The 17,845-nt window shown below is 46.9% G+C and overlaps 1 protein-coding gene across 12 annotated transcripts in view; it reads right to left on the bottom strand.

Annotated features, from left to right (window-relative positions):
• The window catches only part of TACC2 (transforming acidic coiled-coil containing protein 2), a 273,260-nt gene that overhangs the window by 234,056 nt on the left and 21,359 nt on the right, over window positions 1-17,845 (bottom strand). For 3 of the 12 annotated variants that reach the window (XM_033180518.1, XM_033180552.1, XM_033180486.1), the window contains exons 1-2: window positions 6,246-6,644; window positions 4,126-4,203 (exon numbers count right to left, since the gene is read on the bottom strand). The exons of 1 other annotated variant lie outside the window; for it this stretch is intronic. In XM_033180518.1, coding sequence (XP_033036409.1) covers window positions 4,126-4,158 — 33 coding nt within the window. In that variant the 5' untranslated portion in view covers window positions 4,159-4,203; window positions 6,246-6,644. Of the gene's footprint in view, window positions 1-4,125; window positions 4,204-6,245; window positions 6,730-17,845 lie in introns of those variants that run through there. 8 more of the 12 variants (XM_033180534.1, XM_033180528.1, XM_033180494.1 and 5 more) reach the window with 6 other exon arrangements.

Here is a 17,845-nt window from a genome sequence, read left to right on the forward strand (position 1 = left end):
CCTTAAATGGACATTACTGAGTGAAAGAAGCCAATGTTAAAAGGCTACATACTGTAGGATCCAACCACATGACATGCTGAAAAAGGCGAAACTCTGTAGACAGTAAAAAGATTAATGGTTGCCAGGGATTGAGGGGTGTGGGAAGGATGAGTAGGTGGAGCCCAGAGGATTTCTAGGGCAGTGAAACTACCCTGCATGATACTACTCCTTTGTCCAAACCCAGAAAATGTGCAATACCTAAATTGTGTACCTCACACAAAAATTAACTCAAAATAAATCATGCACTCAAATATAAATGTAAAACTTCAAAATGTAAAACTTCAAAACTTTTAGCAAAAAAATCCAGCAGAAAATCTTCAGAATGTTGGTGTAGGCAGAGTTCTTAGATTTGATACCGAAAGCAGCACCCCAAGAGCAAAAACTGATGTACTGTACCTTATCAAAATTATACTCTTTTGGTCTGTAAAAGATGCTCTTAAGAAGACAAAAAGACATGTTACAGAATGGAAGAAAATATCTGCAAACCATGAGCTGACAAAGGATTAGGATCTAGACTATATAAAGAACTCTGAAAACTCTTTAAAAAATAATAAAAATACTAGGCCAGGTACAGTGGCTTACGCCTGTAATCCCAGCACTTTGTGAGTCTGAGGTGGGCGGATCACGAGGTCAGGAGTCCAAGACCAGCCTGCCCAACATAATGAAACCCCGTCTCTACTAAAAACACAAAAAATTAGCCGGGCATGGTGGCACGCACCTGTAATCCCAGCAACTCGGGAGGCTGAGGCAGGAGAACTGCTTGAACCCGGGAGACAGAGGTTGCAGTGAGCCGAGATCATGTCATTGCACCCCAGCCCAGCCGACAGTGCGAGACTCCGTCTCAAAAAACATATATATTAATAATAATAATCTAGTTAGAAAATGGGCAAAAGACATAAACCGATTTTTCACCAAAGAGAATATGTAGATGGTAGATAAGCACATGAAAGGTGTTCAACAACTTTATCCATAATCAAAATGTAAATTAAAACCAAGTGGAAATATCACAACACCCCTATCAGAATAGCAACACCAAAAAGTGACACCACAAAATGACAGCCAGGGTCCAAAGACCGGATCCCTCATACGTTGCTGGTGGGAATGAAAAATGCCTTAGCAACTCTAGAAAAGTTTGTCAGCTCCATATCAAACTAAACATGCAACTATCATACACCCTGGCAACTGCACACTTAGGTGTTTATCTTAGGGACATGAAAACGTGTGCTCTCAAAAAACACCTGCACACACGTTCTTGGCAGCTTTGTCTGTAAAAGACAAAAACTAGAAACAACCTAAATGAGCTTTAATGGATGAATCATTCAACAAAATGTACAGTACATCTATTCCTGGAATACTATTCAGCAATAAAGAGGAATGGACTGTTGATACGCACAGTACTTGGATAAATCTCAAGAGATTTATGCTGAGAGAGAAAAAAAAAAAGCCAATTCTTAAAGGTCACTTACTGTGTGACTCCATTTATGTAACGTTCTTGAAATGACAAAATTACAGAAATAGGGAACAATAGGGAATAGGAATAGCAGTTACCAGGGGTTAGGGATCAGAGGACAGAGAGGTGGGCCTGGCTATAGAAGGGCGACAAGAGTAATCCCCTGGTGACGGGCATGCTCTGTGATCTTGCCTGTATCAATGCCAGTATCCAGGTTATCATATTGCATTATAGTTTGGCAAGATGTTACCCTTGGGGAAAACTAAGTAATGGTACATGGAACCTCTCTTTATTCTTTCTTTCTTTTTGAGACAGGGTCTTGCTCTGTTGCCCAAGCTGGAGTATAGCAGTGCAAACATGGCTCACTGCAGCCTTGACCCCCCAGGCTTAAGCAATCCTCCCACCTCAGCATCTTGAGTAGTGAGGGCTGCAGGTGTGCACCACCACACCCAGCTAATTTTTTTTCCTTGGTAGATACGGAGTCTCCCTATGTTGCCCAGGCTAATCTCTAACTCCAGGGCTCAAGCTATGCTCCTGCCTCAGCCTCCCGAAGTGCGGGAATTAGAGATGTGAGCCGCCATACTTGGGCTCTCTGTATTGTTTCTTTAAGCCGCGTGTGAATCTACTGATATCTCAAAATAATAAGTTTAATTTAACAACTTGTGGCCGGGCGCGGTGGCTCAAGCCTGTAATCCCAGCACTTTGGGAGGCCGAGACGGGCGGATCACGAGGTCAGGAGATCGAGACCATCCTGGCTAACACGGTGAAACCCCGTCTCTACTAAAAAATATAAAAAATTAGCCGGGCGAGGTGGCGGGCGCCTGTAGTCCCAGCTACTCGGGAGGCTGAGGCAGGAGAATGGCGTGAACCCGGGAGGCGGAGCTTGCAGTGAGCTGAGATCCGGCCACAGCACTCTAGCCTGGGCGACAGAGCGAGACTCCGTCTCAAAAAAAAAAAAAAAAAAAAAAAAAAATTTAACAACTTAACATTTCATAGAAAAATACGGGTTTCTGAGTTATTTTGAACTCAGAACATTGGGCCCACCTTCCCACAGGGCAATCGACCACTGGAGCTGATGGTGGCTACCGTCTTTAGACAGTAGGACAAGAACTCCCTGTTTGCCAGAGCATTTGCCTCTCCCTGTTGTCTCAGACCCAGTCTTTTAACACAATTATTGTTTCTGGCCTGCCCCTAAAGACACTGGAGTTTGACAACTTTTCTTTGGACCCTTTGTTTTCTTGCTTGAGAAAAGAAAATTGTAGAGGCCAGGTGCAGTGGCTCATGCCTGTAATCCCAGCAATTTGGGAGGCCAAGGAGGGTGGATCACCTGAAGTCAGGAGTTCGAGACCAGCCTGGCCAACATGGTGAAACCCCGTCTCTACTAAAAATACAAAAATCAGCTGGGCATGTTGGCAGGCCCCTGTAATCCCAGCTACTCGGGAGGCTGAGGCAGGAGAATCGTTTGAACCCGGCGGGAGATGGAGATTATGCCACTGCACTCCAGCCTTGGTGACAGAGAGAGACTCTGTCCAAAAAAAAAAAATTGCACGGAAGAAAAAGGCAGAGGGAAAATGAATTACAGTATGAGGGTTTTTAGATCCAATTTTCTCATTCAAGGAACTCAATGTCATTAATCCAAACTTTCCAGTTTGTGTGAGATAAATGGGAAAGTGTCTCCCTGATTTTGTTCACCAAGGCATTAAGTTAAAACTTTCAAACTTAAAATAGATAATGAAAGATTTGAATAGGTTGTAATATCTCAGCCGATGCACAATTAAGCAGTTAAAGTCCATTCTTCAATTGTGAACATCTTGTTTAACATGAGAATGACCACTTACGTTTAATCTGCCCAACACTGAGAGATTTCAAAATCATTTTTTAATGGCCATAGCCTTATTTGGGGGAGCAGCATGGAAAGGTTTTATTTTAACCTCTGCTAAATCCATGTAAGTTGAGGGACACAACCTAGGAAAAATGTGCCAACCTCTCTTAGGTCAGTTTTAGAAGACAGAATAAAAAGTAAAGCCAGGCCTGGTGGCTCATGCCTGTAATGGTGGCTCATACTTGTAATCTCAGCACTTTGGGAAGCCAAAGCAGGAGAATTGCTTGCGTCCAGGAGTACAAGACCAGCCTGGGCAACATAGCCAGACCCCATCTCTACAAAACCTAAACATTAAAAAATTAGCCAGGTGTGGTGGTACATGCCTGTAGTTCAAGCTACTTGGAAGGCTTTGTGGCAGGAGGATCTCTGTGGAAGGCTGTGTGGCAGGAGGATCGCTATGGAAGGCTGTGTGGCAGGAGCATCACTTGAGTCCAGGTGTTTGAGGCTGCAGTGAGCTATGATCATGCTACTGCATTCCAGCCTGGGTGACAGAGCAAGACCATGTCTTTAAAAATAATAATAAATAATAAGTAGAATTAGTGTTTCTGGCCTTAACTAGAGCTAGCCTTAATCGTAAGAGAATTCCAATGAAATGAAAAATGGCTGCATAGATCCATAAATGCTTGCACGCATCTATGCAGAAGCTGTCTTGGCTTGCTCCTTCCTGGGTGAAGATGAGACGCTATAAGAAGAACCTAGTCAAGGTCAGCCAAGAGCACCATGTATCTCGAGAGAGAAGCTTCCTGACACCCACCTGGTTGTCCAAGGTGCTGTTCTCATTGCCCATGGTGATTCAGGGTACCCAGCGTCCCCAGAATTTTGTGAGAGGTGACTGGAAGAAACAAAAGGGTATAAACATCTGTGAAACGAAAAAAGATCTGAGGTTTTTTCTGTCTGCTCATCTCCCCAAACTCAAAAGCCAGATGATGGGAAATGTTTATCTCTACAGCCACATCATGGAAAATTACTTTTGAAGGGTTTTCTTTCGCGAGCTGCCACCCAGGTTTCTTTCCCAATACGGGCTGGTGTTTTCACTCCCCACCCCGGGCTGGCAGACACTTCTGAAAAACAGGTTTGTTACTGACTCTGAGCTAGTGCCAGCGTACACATATACGTATATATACAAACGGAGTGACAAAAGGGGTCCGTTTGCCAAAGAGCCTGAGGAATGCTGCTTGTCAGATTATTTTCTGTTTCTAATTGTGTTCAGTTTGGAAATTCAGAGTGTGGCTGGTTTCCCACTGTTGGTGACGGCAGAGCTCAGTGTCAGACATCAGGAGGCGTGAAATCCACTGCTCTCCAACAACATATGGTTTTTATTTTTTTTACTCTAAACACTTGTTTCATCAAATCAGTTTCACTTCTGCACACACTTTCTATCAAGGCAGAATGGCTTTCTTGCTAAGGAAAATGGGTGATTGGGACCAGATGAGATCATGTAAGGCAGCATACTACCAAGTCAACTAGAATCATTTCATGGGCTCACTTAGTGACATGGTTTATTAATGATCTATTTTTTTCTTTCTCTTTTTCTTTCTCTTTTTTTTTTTTTTTTTTTGAGACGGAGTCTCACTCTGTCACCCAGGTTGGAATGCAGTGGTGCGATCTCAACTCACTGCAACCTCTGGCTCCTGGGTTCAAGCGATTTTCCTGCCTAAGCCTCCAGAGTAGCTGGGATTACAGACACCCGCCACCACGCCTGGCTAATTTTTGTATTTTTAGTAGAGACAGGGTTTCATCATCTTGGCCAGGCTGGTCTTGAACTCCTGACCTCATGATCCACCCGCCTCAGCCTCTCAAAGTGCTGGGATTACAGGTGTGAGCCCCCACACCCGGCCTATTAATGATCATCGTAATCAGGGTGCTTCCCACACAATTCACGGAGAAGCCCAGTACATTTACTGACCTCATCCAACTGAATTCCATATGATGCTATCATATATTCAGGCCTAGAGGTATTACTTTCACTTTTTCCAGTTAGAAAAACTAAATTACAGAAAATCTTTAAGAATCATAGACTTTCAGAGCTGGAGCCGTAGAGATGACCAGTCTAACCCAGTGGGGGAACTCAGGCTGGAGAACGGAAGGAGCTTGCCAAAGACCCAGTTTGGGGAGGCCAAAAGTTGGAAATAAACCTCAAACTCCATCCTTCTAATTGAAGATTTCTTCATGGAAATATGGTTTTCATCATAATATTTCCTCAGAGAGTTTAAAATTCACCCATTGACTTGCTTATTTATTTAAGCAACATTGATTGCGTAGTCACCCTGCACTATGTGTACTGAACCATCACTGGAAAAGAAAATGGTTCGAACAGGCCCAATTAAAATGCCTCCAAACTGAGAAAACTGTGAGTGACGTCCCGACAGCAGTCGATTCTTTCACTCCTAACCCTTTAATCAAAAGGATATGACTCCTTAATCCTTTCTTGCCTTTTGCTGTAGACACACACACACATACACACACAACCACATGCTCAGAGAATGTAAAAATCTACATGCATTTAAAATTAATCACTTCCATTTATTTTTTATGTTCATTTGGAAGATGATCCCTCATTAGAAAATATTGAGTGTTAGAAGAATCATTGCCTTATCAATTATTAACTTCCTTGTATCTTCCAGGCTGAATGTAATACTAATTTGTGACAATCATTAACCAAATTAAATACAATAACCTTATTAAAAATCAAGGCATCTGAACTAGGTTTTTAAACAAACAGACTAAAGAGACCGGCAAAACTCCTGGTGAGGTGTAAATTGTAAAACCACCGAGGCTTCCTGGAATCCTCTTCTAGGGAACTCTGCAACCACCACCCTCTCTGGCTTTCCCAAGACAGAACCGAAGGTGCACACATCTCTGCCTCCTACTTACATTCGGGGGTGGTCTGGATTTGGAGGCTGCAGGCGCATGGAAATTCTGCCCTTCAGTAACTGGACTTTCTCCTCCTCCGTTCAGAATTGTGCGAGTTCTAAGCAGAGCCCCTGACACACCCCAAACAGTCGGGCAAACAGTGCATCTCCGCCCTAGCACTGGTGCAAACCGCTGCACTTCATACCTGGGCAGGAGCCGTGCAGAGCCGTCGCGATTAGACAAGCGTTCCTGCCCACGGGGAATCAGCGTTTCCCAGCCCGTCAGTTTCAGGGCCTTTCACACAGGGATTTTCCCCGTTATTACATCAGCAGGGCTCCTTTCGGAGAGGGCTTATCCAAACTAAAGCGGCCCCTGCCATCTGATTGGCCGCACCTAGCAGCTCAGAACTGTCCCTTGCAAGGAGCCTTCCGCCAGGAACCTCTCACTTCTCTCTTGCCCTTTATGCAGTAGGGCCGGGAACAAACCTGTCTTTCTAAAAATGGGACAACTGCTCCCAGGGCTTCCTGTTTGCACCTGGGCAAATTCCGCCGTAAATAATGTGGAAACACACATACAAAAAGAAAAAAAAAAAAAACTTGCAAAAATGTGATGACGCGGCAGTCTGGCACCTGTTTATGGAGTGTGCAGAATGTACTTACCCAGGCGTGGCTTGAGTTTCGGCAAGTGAGGTCATAAAAAGCAGCAGGCTTGCCCAGATCGCTGATAGGCAGACCTGCCGGCCCACCCTGGGTGGAGGAGGCCCTGTGGACCTCGGGTGGGGCAGAGAGTACCGACCCAAAGGCCCTCCTGCCCCGCAGCGTCCGGCCGCCCGCAGTTCCTCCAGTTATTACCACTCAGCCATCCTTTGCATGCATGCAGCCAGTTTCTATTTTTTGTGTAGGGCAGAGACTTTCAGGCAAATGGAAGCTCCTTACCCCTGCCACAAGGTAGGACCACTCCATGGAAACAAATTAGCATTTATTTCATCAAAGGCTTCCGGAGACCACGCATCTTACCAAGCTCAGAGGACCCTTAGGAGCTCCTTGGAGGTGGTGGAGGAAGCTAGTTGAGGAGGCGGAGCTCAGTGCCCCGCTTCTGGATGGAACAGAGCAGAAGTGTGTATGTTTCACCAGATGAATGGATAAACAAGATGCCGTCTATCCATACAATGGAATATTCTTCAGACATGAAAAGGAATGCAGTCCTGACACATGCTACAACGAGGAGAAGCTCCAAAAGCCTCACCCGAAGTGAAAGAAGTCGGGCACAAAAGGTCATCGATTTTGCGATGCCATGGATAGGAAACAGCCAGTTAGGCAAATTCATAGAAACAGAAACCAGACGGGTTGTTGTCAGGGGCGGGGGGAAGGGGAAGTGTCGGCTTAATGGGCACAGGATTTTATTTTAGGGTGATGAAAATGTTTTGGAACTGAAGAGCAGTGGTGGTTTCACAGCATTGTGATATACTAAATGCCACTGAATTGCTCACTTTTAAATGGTTAATTTTATGTAAGGTGAATTTCACCCGAATTTTTACAAGTGTATATGTTTCATATATGGGGCTTCTGCATAAGACATTGCTTGAAAAAAGAATTTGCAGCCCTAAGAAAGAATGAGTTCATGTCCTTTGCAGCGATGATGAAGCTGGAAGCCATCATCCTCAGCAAACTAACACAGGAACAGAAAACCAAACACCGCATGTTCTTACTCATAAGTGGCAGTTTAACATTGAGAACACATGGACACAGAGAGGGGAACATCACACACCAGGGCCTGTTGGGGGTTGGGAGTGAGGAGAGGGAACTTGGAGGACGGGTCAATAGGTGCAGCAAACCATCGTAGCATACATATACCTTAGTAACAAACCTGCACGTTCTGCACAAGTATTCCTTTTTTTTTTTTTTTTTAGAAGAAAGAAAGAAAACAAATGAGGTCTGGTTTTATGTTAAAAAAAAAAAAAAAAAAAAAGAATTCCACTACCAGGTTAAAAAAAAAATGTTTGGGCCAGGCGCGGTGGCTCACTCCTGTAATCCCAGCACTTTGGGAGGGCGAGGTGGGTGGAGCACAAGGTCAGGAGATCAAGACCATCCTGGCTAACACGGTGAAACCCCGTCTTTACTAAAGATACAAAAATTAGCCGGGCGTGGTGGCAGGCGCCTGTAGTCCCAGCTACTCGGGAGGCTGCGGCAGGAGAATGGCGTGAACCCGGGAGGCGGAGCTTGTAGTGAGACGAGATCGCGCCGCTGCACTCCAGCCTGGGCGACAGGGCGAGACTCCTTCTCAAAAAAAAAAAAAAAAAAAAAAAAAAAAAGCTTGGAGGGATGAGAGACAAGACTGTTTGCCTCTTCCTCCTCAAAGAACCACAGAAGAATTTTTCTTTTTCTTTTTCTTTTTTTGAGATAGTTTCACTCTGTCACTCAGACTGGACGAAGTGCAGTGGCGTGATCTCGGCTCACTGAAACCTCTGCCTCTAGGGCTCAAGCCATAAGCCACCATGCCTGGTCACAGAATACTTTTTCTAAGAAGGCGAATCTTATTAAGTAAAACGTTTTGAATGAGCCAATTGGGAATGGCGGCAAGTCTTCAACAGGTGGCAAAACACAGGGAAAGCCCTGGCAAAGGGAGGAAAAGAACTAGGGGCAACTCCTGAGGACTGGGCGGGAGGGAGGGAGAGAGGATGGCTCACCAAAATGGCGGCGGCACAGGCGACTTGGCAGGGGGGATATGTGCGATCTTCCATCTTCAGCTGTGTGCGCTGCTGTGACGTAAAATCCATAAAGCACCCTCCAGAAACCACTTTCCGGAAACCACCCTCCAGAAACTGTCAACTCTGTGGCCCACACATGCCCGGGGTGATTGGGGCTTCTGGGAGAGTGTGAATGCTCTGAGCAGAGAAGAGAGCCCGCTCTGCTCAGCTCCAGCTGCTGTAACACCACCACAGATTCGCCGGCTTCAGTAACAGTTACTGTCTCCTCATCCTGGAGGCTGGAGGTTCAAGATCAAGGTGTTGGCCAGGTTGGTGTCTTCTGTGTCCTCTTTTTGGCTTGTGGAGGGCAGTCTTCTCCCCATGTCTTCACATGGTCTTCCCTCTGTGTCCCTCTATGTCCTAAGCTTTTTTTTTTTTTTTTTTTTTTTTGAGACGGGGCCTTGCTCTGTCGCCCAGGCTGGAGTGCAGTGGTGAGATCTCGGCTCACTGCAAACTCCTCCTCCCGGATTCACGCCATTTTCCTGCCTCAGCCTCCAGAGTAGCTGGAACTACAGGCGCCCGCCACCAAGCCTGGCTAATTTTTTTGTATTTTTAGCAGAGACGGGGTTTCACCGTGTTAGCCAGGATGGTCTTGATCTCCTGACCTCGTGATCTGCCCGCCTTGGCCTCCCAAAGTGCTGGGATTACAGGCGTGAGCCACTGTGCCCGACCTCCTACTCTGTTCTTCTAAGGACAACAGTCATGTTGGATCAGGCGCCCCCATACGGCTTCATTTTACCTTAATTACCTCTTGAAAGGTCTTATCTCCAAAGGCAATCACATTCTAAGGTACTAAGGTTAGGATTTCAACATATGAATTTCGTGGGGACACAAACCAATTAAGATCTTATAGAAGAAACTTGGAGTCAAAAGAAGCTGGGGGAAATGTAAAGCTGAGGCATTTAGACATGTCTTTGGGAAGGCAGCGGCACCCCACAGTGCTCAGAATGGGGCAGTTTAAGCCAATGTAACTACAGCTTCAGATGACAGAGGTGAGAAAGGCCTCAGGTGTGCAGGGACTGACTTTTTTTTTTTTTTTTGAGACAGTCTCATTCTGTCGCCCAGGCTGGAGTACAGTGGTGCGATCTCAGCTCACTGCAACCCCCGTCTCCCGGGTTCAAGCGATTCTTCTGTCTCAGCCTCCCGAGGAGCTGGGACTACAGGCACGTGCCACCATGCCTGGCTAATGTTTGTATTTTTAGTAGAGATGGGGTTTCACCATGTTGGCCAGGCTGGTCTCAAACTCCTGACTTCAGCTGATCCGCCCGCCTCAACCTCCCAAAGTGCTAGGATTACAGGCATGAAACACCATGCCCGGCCTAATTCACTTCTTATTAACGCATTTCATAAACACTGAGTTTTTTGTTTCTTTGTTTATTTGTTTGTTGGAGACAGAGTCTCACTCTGTCGCCCAGGCTGGAGTGCAGTGGCATGATCTGGGCTCACTGTAATCTCTGCTTCCTAGGTTCAAGTGATTCTCCTGCCTCAGCTTCCTGAGTAGCTGGGACTATAGGTGTGTGCCACCACACTCAGCTAATTTTTGTATTTTTAGTAGAGACGGGGTTTCACCATGTTGGGCAGGCTGGTCTCGACCTCCTGACCTCAGGTGATCCCCCCACCTTGGCCTCCTAAAGTGCTGGATTACAAGCATGAGCCACCGTGCCCAGCCAACATTGAGTTTTTGTTTTTGTTTTTTTAATGTGCCAAGCTCTGTTAGATGCTCATGTCCTCTTTCATACTTAGGGCAAAGCTATGAGATATGTTTTGTCCTTTTTTTTTTTTTTTTAATAGCAGATGAACTGCCAAAGCCCATAAATGCACATAAGTGGTTTGGCCAGAGTCCACCAGAGAGCCAGGAGGAAGGATGGAGATGCTGCATTCAATGAACAATGTGATGCTACCACCTTGGGAAGATTTTTGCAAAGAATTCAAAGATAACTTCCTGTCTTTATCTCTTATTGATTTAGTTCTATAACAGAGCATGGTTTTTCTAGTTGTTGGCAACTAAAGCTGGTTTGGAAGGTACCAGCTCATGTGATCCCCCTCCTTGATCAGGGAGGAGAGTGGAAAGTGCAAGTTTAGGCCAGGTGACTAATCACTGTGGCTGAGGCAGCCAAGCAGAAATGGGTAGCCAGAGCCATGGCCAAGATGACCAAGAGCATAACTGGGGACATGGGCCCTATGCGCGGGCCTGCAAGAGAAGGGGAAATGGAGACATGAGAAGCAACACAGCAGCAAGACTGCAGAAGCCACCATGGGCGGAGCAGGTGAAAGACATTGCTAGGACCATGAAGTCTAGGCCAGGCTGATGCCTCATTTTATACACTGCACATGGAGTACAGAGGGGAAGGGAGCTGAGGAATCGGAGACAAGATCACATAGGTCTTGGCCGGGCACCGTGGCTCCTGCCTGTAATCCCAGCACTTTAGGAGGCTGAGGCGGGTGGATCGCCTGAGGTCAGGAGTTCGAGACCAGCCTGGCCAACCTAGTGAAACGCCGTCCCTACTAAAAATACAAAAAATTAGCTGGGCGTGGTGGCAGGCGCCTGTAATCCCAGCTACTCCGGAGGCTGAGGGAGGAGAATCGCTTGAACCCGGCGGGCAGAGATTGCAGTGAGCCAAGATCGTGCCATTGCACTCCAGGCTGGACAGCAAGAGCAAAACTCCGTCTCAAAAAAAAAGAAAAAAGAAAAATCACACAGGTCTCGTTTCATCAACAATAAGATGAAGGCTTAGAGAGGTTTTGCAGCTTGCACAATGTCTTTACCCCATACTTCTCTGTGAGTATAGCCTAGTAATGATCTATTGGGATTTGTTGATATGTTAGGCAGTCACATCATGTTTTCTATTAGAGTTTTTATTCTCTATTGAAAAAATTATCTTGGCCGGGCACGCTGGCTCAAGCCTGTAAATCCCAGCACTTTGGGAGGCCGAGGCGGGCGGATCACAAGGTCAGGAGATCGAGACCATCCTGGCTAACACGGTGAAACCCCGTCTCTACTAAAAAATACAAAAAACTAGCCGGGCGAGGTGGCGGGCGCCTGTAGTCCCAGCTACTCGGGAGGCTGAGGCAGGAGAATGGCGTGAACCCGGGAGGCGGAGCTTGCAGTGAGCTGAGATCTGGCCAGTGCACTCCAGCTTGGGTGACAGAGCGAGACTCCGTCTCAAAAAAAAAAAAAGAAAAGAAAAAATTATATTTTTTTGCAACGTGATAGAATTGTATCGTTTTATAAGTTTAATAAATTCTGATATTTCTCCTACATAGAATAATTTAGATTATTAGTGCTGGAAGAAGCTTGAAGACCACCCTCTCCAAAGCCTCTTTTTACAGATGAGGAAGCTGAGGCCTGGAGGTTGGAAATGATTTACCCAACATCCCACAGTCTTCCAGTTCCAAGGCTGGAATCAGAACTGGCTTCACACAGGCTTGCCTCCTCTCATCTCTACCAGGGCCCTACAGGCTCTGAATGGCTTCTCCAGACTGGACCAGACCAGGCCAGCAAGCTCAGTTCAGAACTGCGTTTTCTGCCATGGCATTGCTCCCCAGCCACAGAGGCCTCGGGCAGTCCGGTTCCGCATCAGTGGAGGACGTGGTCCAAGTTGTGTTTGCTCGTCAAGGGGGACCCACAGCTCCCATGGTTGATGGACAAACCCAGCGACCTAAGCCCGTTGCTATTCACAGATGGCCCAGCCCTCATCCTAGGGCCATCAGGAGACCTCAGCTTCTTTCTCCGGTGACTGAATTCAGTGTTCTAACTCCCTACCTTACACAGCTGAGCATGGAGCTACTAATAGCTCTGTTACCATGTTCCCGTTTTAATACAAACAAACAGCTGTAGCCCAGGAAAGAGATCTGTCAGAGGTTGCTTGCCTTCTCCTCTGGCAAGAGACCTTCACAGCACCAAGCACCTGGCTGTTCTGTGGGGTTTGAGTAAAATGATGACTCTTCTTTCACACCCTCCCCTTAGCCTCCTATTTCTTCCTTTCCTCCACCTTTGAGGACACCTAGAAATTTTGATGTAGAAAATTCCAATCTTGTAGAACATCAGGACTGGGAAAACCTTAGAGATTCCCTGCTCTCATGACCCAGTGATCAGAAACAGAACTGACATATTCATCCTTCTGCTCATGACAGGCTGGGCCGGTTATTGAGTTATTGCTTGAGTTATTGCTTGTCATCTCCAAATCCCCCACATTCAGATGTTGGAGGACTCTGCAAACTGCATTTCTGCTTTGCCAACTGCTCTTCAAGAAGCTCTGCCAGGAGGGACCAGAGGCCAGAGGAGGAAGAAGGACAGGGAACACACTCCTTCCGGTCTGTTTCTTGTTTCTGTGAGCAGCACCCTGGCCCACTGCTTCACCCAGGCAGTAGCAGTTCCCTCCCTCAGCAGTGAAAGAACCAAGTGTGCAATTTTACTGATTCCTGCAGAGCCAGTCACATGGTGCTCCCTCAGACACGTCAGTTCCAGCCACCTGGATCCCCCTCCATGGAGCTCTGAGGTTCACTTCTGTGGGGCTCCTCTAAGCTTCCAATTTTTTTTTTTTTTTGGAGATGGAGTCTCGCTCTGTCCCCCAGGCTGAAGTGCAGTGGCCGGATCTCAGCTCACTGCAAGCTCCACCTCCTGGGTTCACGCCATTCTCCTGCCTCAGCCTCCCAAGTAGCTGGGACTACAGGTGCCTGCCACCACACCCGGCTAATTTTTTTTGTATTTTTAGTAGAGACGGGGTTTTACCATGTTAGCCAGGATGGTCTCGATCTCCTGACCTCGTGATCTGCCCACCTTGGCCTCCCAAAGTCCTGGGATTACAGGCATGAGCCACCGTGCCCGGCCATAAGCTTCCAAATTTTAATAATTTCAATTTCTACTCTTTCCTCCCCCAGGCTTAAGGGTGGTAGCTGCTTTCTGAAGTTGCTACCTTCCATGATACCTGAGAGTTTGCTTTTTGCCTTTCTACTTACATAGATAACAATTCTTCATATATCGAATTTTATTAAAATAACTGGGAAGTTTGGCTGGGAGCAGTGGCTCACGCTTGTAATCCTAGCACTTTGGGAGGCCAAGGCAGGCCGATCACCTGAGGTCAAGAGTTCGCAATCAGCCTGGCCAACATGGTGAAAGCCCGTATTTACTACAAATACAAAAATTAGCCAGGCATGGTGGCGGGCGCCTGTAGTTCCAGCTACTCGGGAGGTGGAAGCAAGAGAATCATTTGAACCCGGGAGGTGGAGGTTGCAGGGAGCCAAGATCTTGCCACTGCACTCCAGCCTGGGTGACAAAATGAGACTCCATCTCCAAAACAAAAACAAACAAACAAAAACAAAAAAAACTGGAAGCTTTTCATCTCCTGACTCAACTCTGACTGATAGGCTGGCAGAGCTGAGATCCAAACCTAGGTCTTCTTTCTCCTGGTTCAGGACTCTTTGCACTGGAACCCAATAAATATTTGTTCAATTAAAGGAATAGTAAAGTGAGTTCACTCCATTCATTGGTTCCAACGTTAATAAGTTGTTGTTTCAGATTCCCATCGCTACCACCACCAACAAATTATCACCTAATTGCAGCCTAGACTTCCTGCCATCCAAGTGTCAAGCTCTGTCACAGGTTATTAGAATTGAGAAGGACTATGGCCAGGCACGGGGGCTCATGCCTATAATCCCAGCACTTTGGGAGCCTGAGGCAGGCAGATCACTTGAGGTCAGGAGTTTGAGACTAACCTGGCCAAAAATCTCCATCTCCACTAAAAATACTAAAATTATTCAGGTATGGTGACAGGCACCTGTAATTCCAGCTACCCAGGAGACTGAGGTAGGAGAATCACTTGAACCCAGGAGGCAGTGGTTGTGGTAAGCCAAGATTGTGCCACTGCACTACAGCCTGAGTGACAGAGAATTGTGAATGGCAGGTGGACCTAGGGGACGGCTCAGATTGGCAGGGTCAGAAGTGGAGTAGGCACTGGGGTAGCACAAGCAGTTGAGTCAGGGAGCAGACAGAGGGCTGGGTAGACAGGGATACAGGGTCAGGTAGAGAGTGACACAGGGCCAGGTGGAGAGGGACACAGTGTGGCTGGGGAGGTGGGAAGGGCTGCAGCCAAACTGGGGAGAGAGGATAGCTCTGTAGCCCTGCACTGCTCTTTTGTTTTTTGTTTGTTTGTTTTTTGTTTTAAGAAAGTCTTACTCTGTTGCCAGGCTGGAGTGCAGTGTGGGGCTCTCGGCTCACTGCAACCTCCACCTCCCAGGTTCAAGCAATTCTCCTGCTTTAGCCTCCTGAGTAGCTGGGATTACAGGCGCACACCACCACGCCCAGCTAATTTTTGTATTTTTAGTAGAGACAGGGCTTCACCTTGGTGACCAGGATGGTCTCAATCTCTTTACCTCGTGATCTGCCCGCCTCGGCCTCCCAAAGTGCTGGGACTACAGGCATGAGCCACCGCACCCAGCCTACACTGCTCTTTAATGGGGAGGTCTCAGGAAATCATGTCCTAGGATGGTTTAGCCAGGTCATAAAGTTTCTAGCTCATGAGCTGGAATCTGATTCTTCAGGGACAGAGGCCAGGTACCTTGGCAGGTTGGCTTTCCAAGTTATGAACCTCTAAACCAGAACCTAGAATATTCATGGGATCTCTGAGTCTGCTTGAATACTTCCAGTGATGGGAAACTCACTGAAACTCGCTACCTTCTGAGGCATCCTATCTGGAGAGAGTTTACCAGATCGCTAGAAAGTTATTTCCATTGCTCCACTATCCAGATCATACCCACGATTCTGTGAGATATCCCAGAGCTCTGAACAGTGATGACACCACTAAGCAAGGACTGGGTAATGGTGAGTGGTGAGGCCCAAGGACCAACGGGGCTAATCTAGTTGGACAGGCCTTTACCCAAGAGCCAATCTAAATTTGCCTTGTTCAGAGACTACAGAGTCAGCATATTCCCTTGTTTTCATGGCTGGTGAGTGGTAGCTGGTAGCTCGCCAGCCCACAGCTGAACACCGACACATGAGGGATCTCAGCTGAGACCAAGAGAACCACCCAGAGGGGCAGCTAAGTCCTTCCCAAGTTGCCAACCCACAGGATCAAAAGCTAAATAAATAAACTCTTGTCTTAAACCACTAAGTGTTGGGGTGGTTTGTGATGTTGCAAAAGCTAACTGATAAGATTTCCCCAGAGGCTCTCACTTTCCTTTCCTTCACACCAGCCTGTACCCAACTGTGGCTGGCAGTCATGAAGATCTAAGCATTGCATCACAAAGGATGCCACGCGAGGGAAGACTGAGGGATGCGTCCAATCCCTCTCCACTGTTGAAATGACCATTTACAGGCATGGCCCCTTGACTGGCAGCCACCAGTGTTGTCTTGGTCTATGCCAGACCCAGTGTCATCAGGATGCCAGAGTGTGTCAGCCTCTCTGGGGATGAGGCTGTGAGCATTCCATTCTGGAATTGCAAAATGGAAACATGATTTGCAGTAAAGGGCGTCTTTTTCCCCTGCTAAACCAGATGCTTGATGACACATTAAAATATAAGGTTCCCCTTACTCGCAATTTCCATACCGTCCCTCTCTGCAGACAAGATGAGCAAAAACCGTATTTCTTATTAAAACAAGCTGCTGTAACCCACAAAAACTCAACATCACTTTGAACCCCAAAGCTGAACTATGCTGTCATTTTTGGATATCAAATACAGTATCAACATCATGAAGAAGTGTGGGTTAAGGCAAGAGAGAGGGATGACAGAATGAAGGGGTGGGGAGGCTGTTCCAGTGCAAACAACATGGGAGAGATTTTGAGAGGGAGATAGTGTCAGTGCCAAATACACCAGAGCCAAAGAGATTATTCCTGATGACACACATGTCAGAGCAGAACTAAGAAACTACAGATATTTGCCTCCCATATGACATCATAGGACTTCGCAAATGCAATCATCCGACCTCAGAGAGAGTTTTAGCTAACATCAGGCTACTTTATTATTTAAGTTACAAATAGCTTTTTAAAAGCTCTGTTTCCCAGGCAAGCTTATTGAAAATGGAGTCTCGGCCGGGCGCGCTGGCTCAAGCCTGTAATCCCAGCACTTTGGAAGGCCGAGACGGGTGGATCACGAGGTCAGGAGATCGAGACTATCCTGCCTAACACGGTGAAACCCCGTCTCTACTAAAAAATACAAAAAACTAGCCGGGCGTGGTGGCGGGCGCCTGTAGTCCCAGCTACTCTGGAGGCTGAGGCAGGAGAATGGCGTAAACCCTGGAGGCAGAGCTTGCAGTGAGCTGAAGTGAGCTGAGATCCGGCCACTGCACTCCAGCCTGGGCGGCAGAGCGAGACTCCATCTCAAAAAAAAAAAAAAAGAAAGAAAGAAAATGGAGTCTCATTCTGTCGCCAGGCAGGGGTGCAGGGGCGCAATCTCCGCTCACTGCAACCTCCGCCCCCTGCGTTCAAGCGATTCTCCTGCCTCAGCCTCCTGAGTAGCTGGGACTACAGGCGCGCACCCCCATGCCCAACTAATTTTTGTGTTTTTAGTAGAGTTGGGGTTTCATCAAGTTGGCCCGGCTGGTCTGGATCTCTTGACCTTGTGATCCACCTACCTTGGTCTCCCAAAGTCCTGGGATTACAGGTGTGAGCCACTGTGCCTGACCAATAACAACTATTATATAATTTTTAAATGTCCTTAATTAATAGGACTTTGTTAAGTACCATTTGGCCAGTTTATACTTCTCCCCAAGCAAGAGCAAGAACAGAAGAACACCTTAATCATATTTGTTTTTTGTGGGATTTTTTGAGAGGGAGTCTCTCTCTGTCACCCAGGCTGGAATGCAGTGGCACGATCTCTGCTCACTGCAACCTCTGCCTCCCATATTTGACTGATTCTCCTGCCTCAGCCTCCCGAGTAG

Source organism: Trachypithecus francoisi, unplaced genomic scaffold, assembly GCF_009764315.1.
Source record: "Trachypithecus francoisi isolate TF-2019V2 unplaced genomic scaffold, Tfra_2.0 Contig01579, whole genome shotgun sequence".
Lineage (NCBI taxonomy): Eukaryota > Metazoa > Chordata > Mammalia > Primates > Cercopithecidae > Trachypithecus > Trachypithecus francoisi.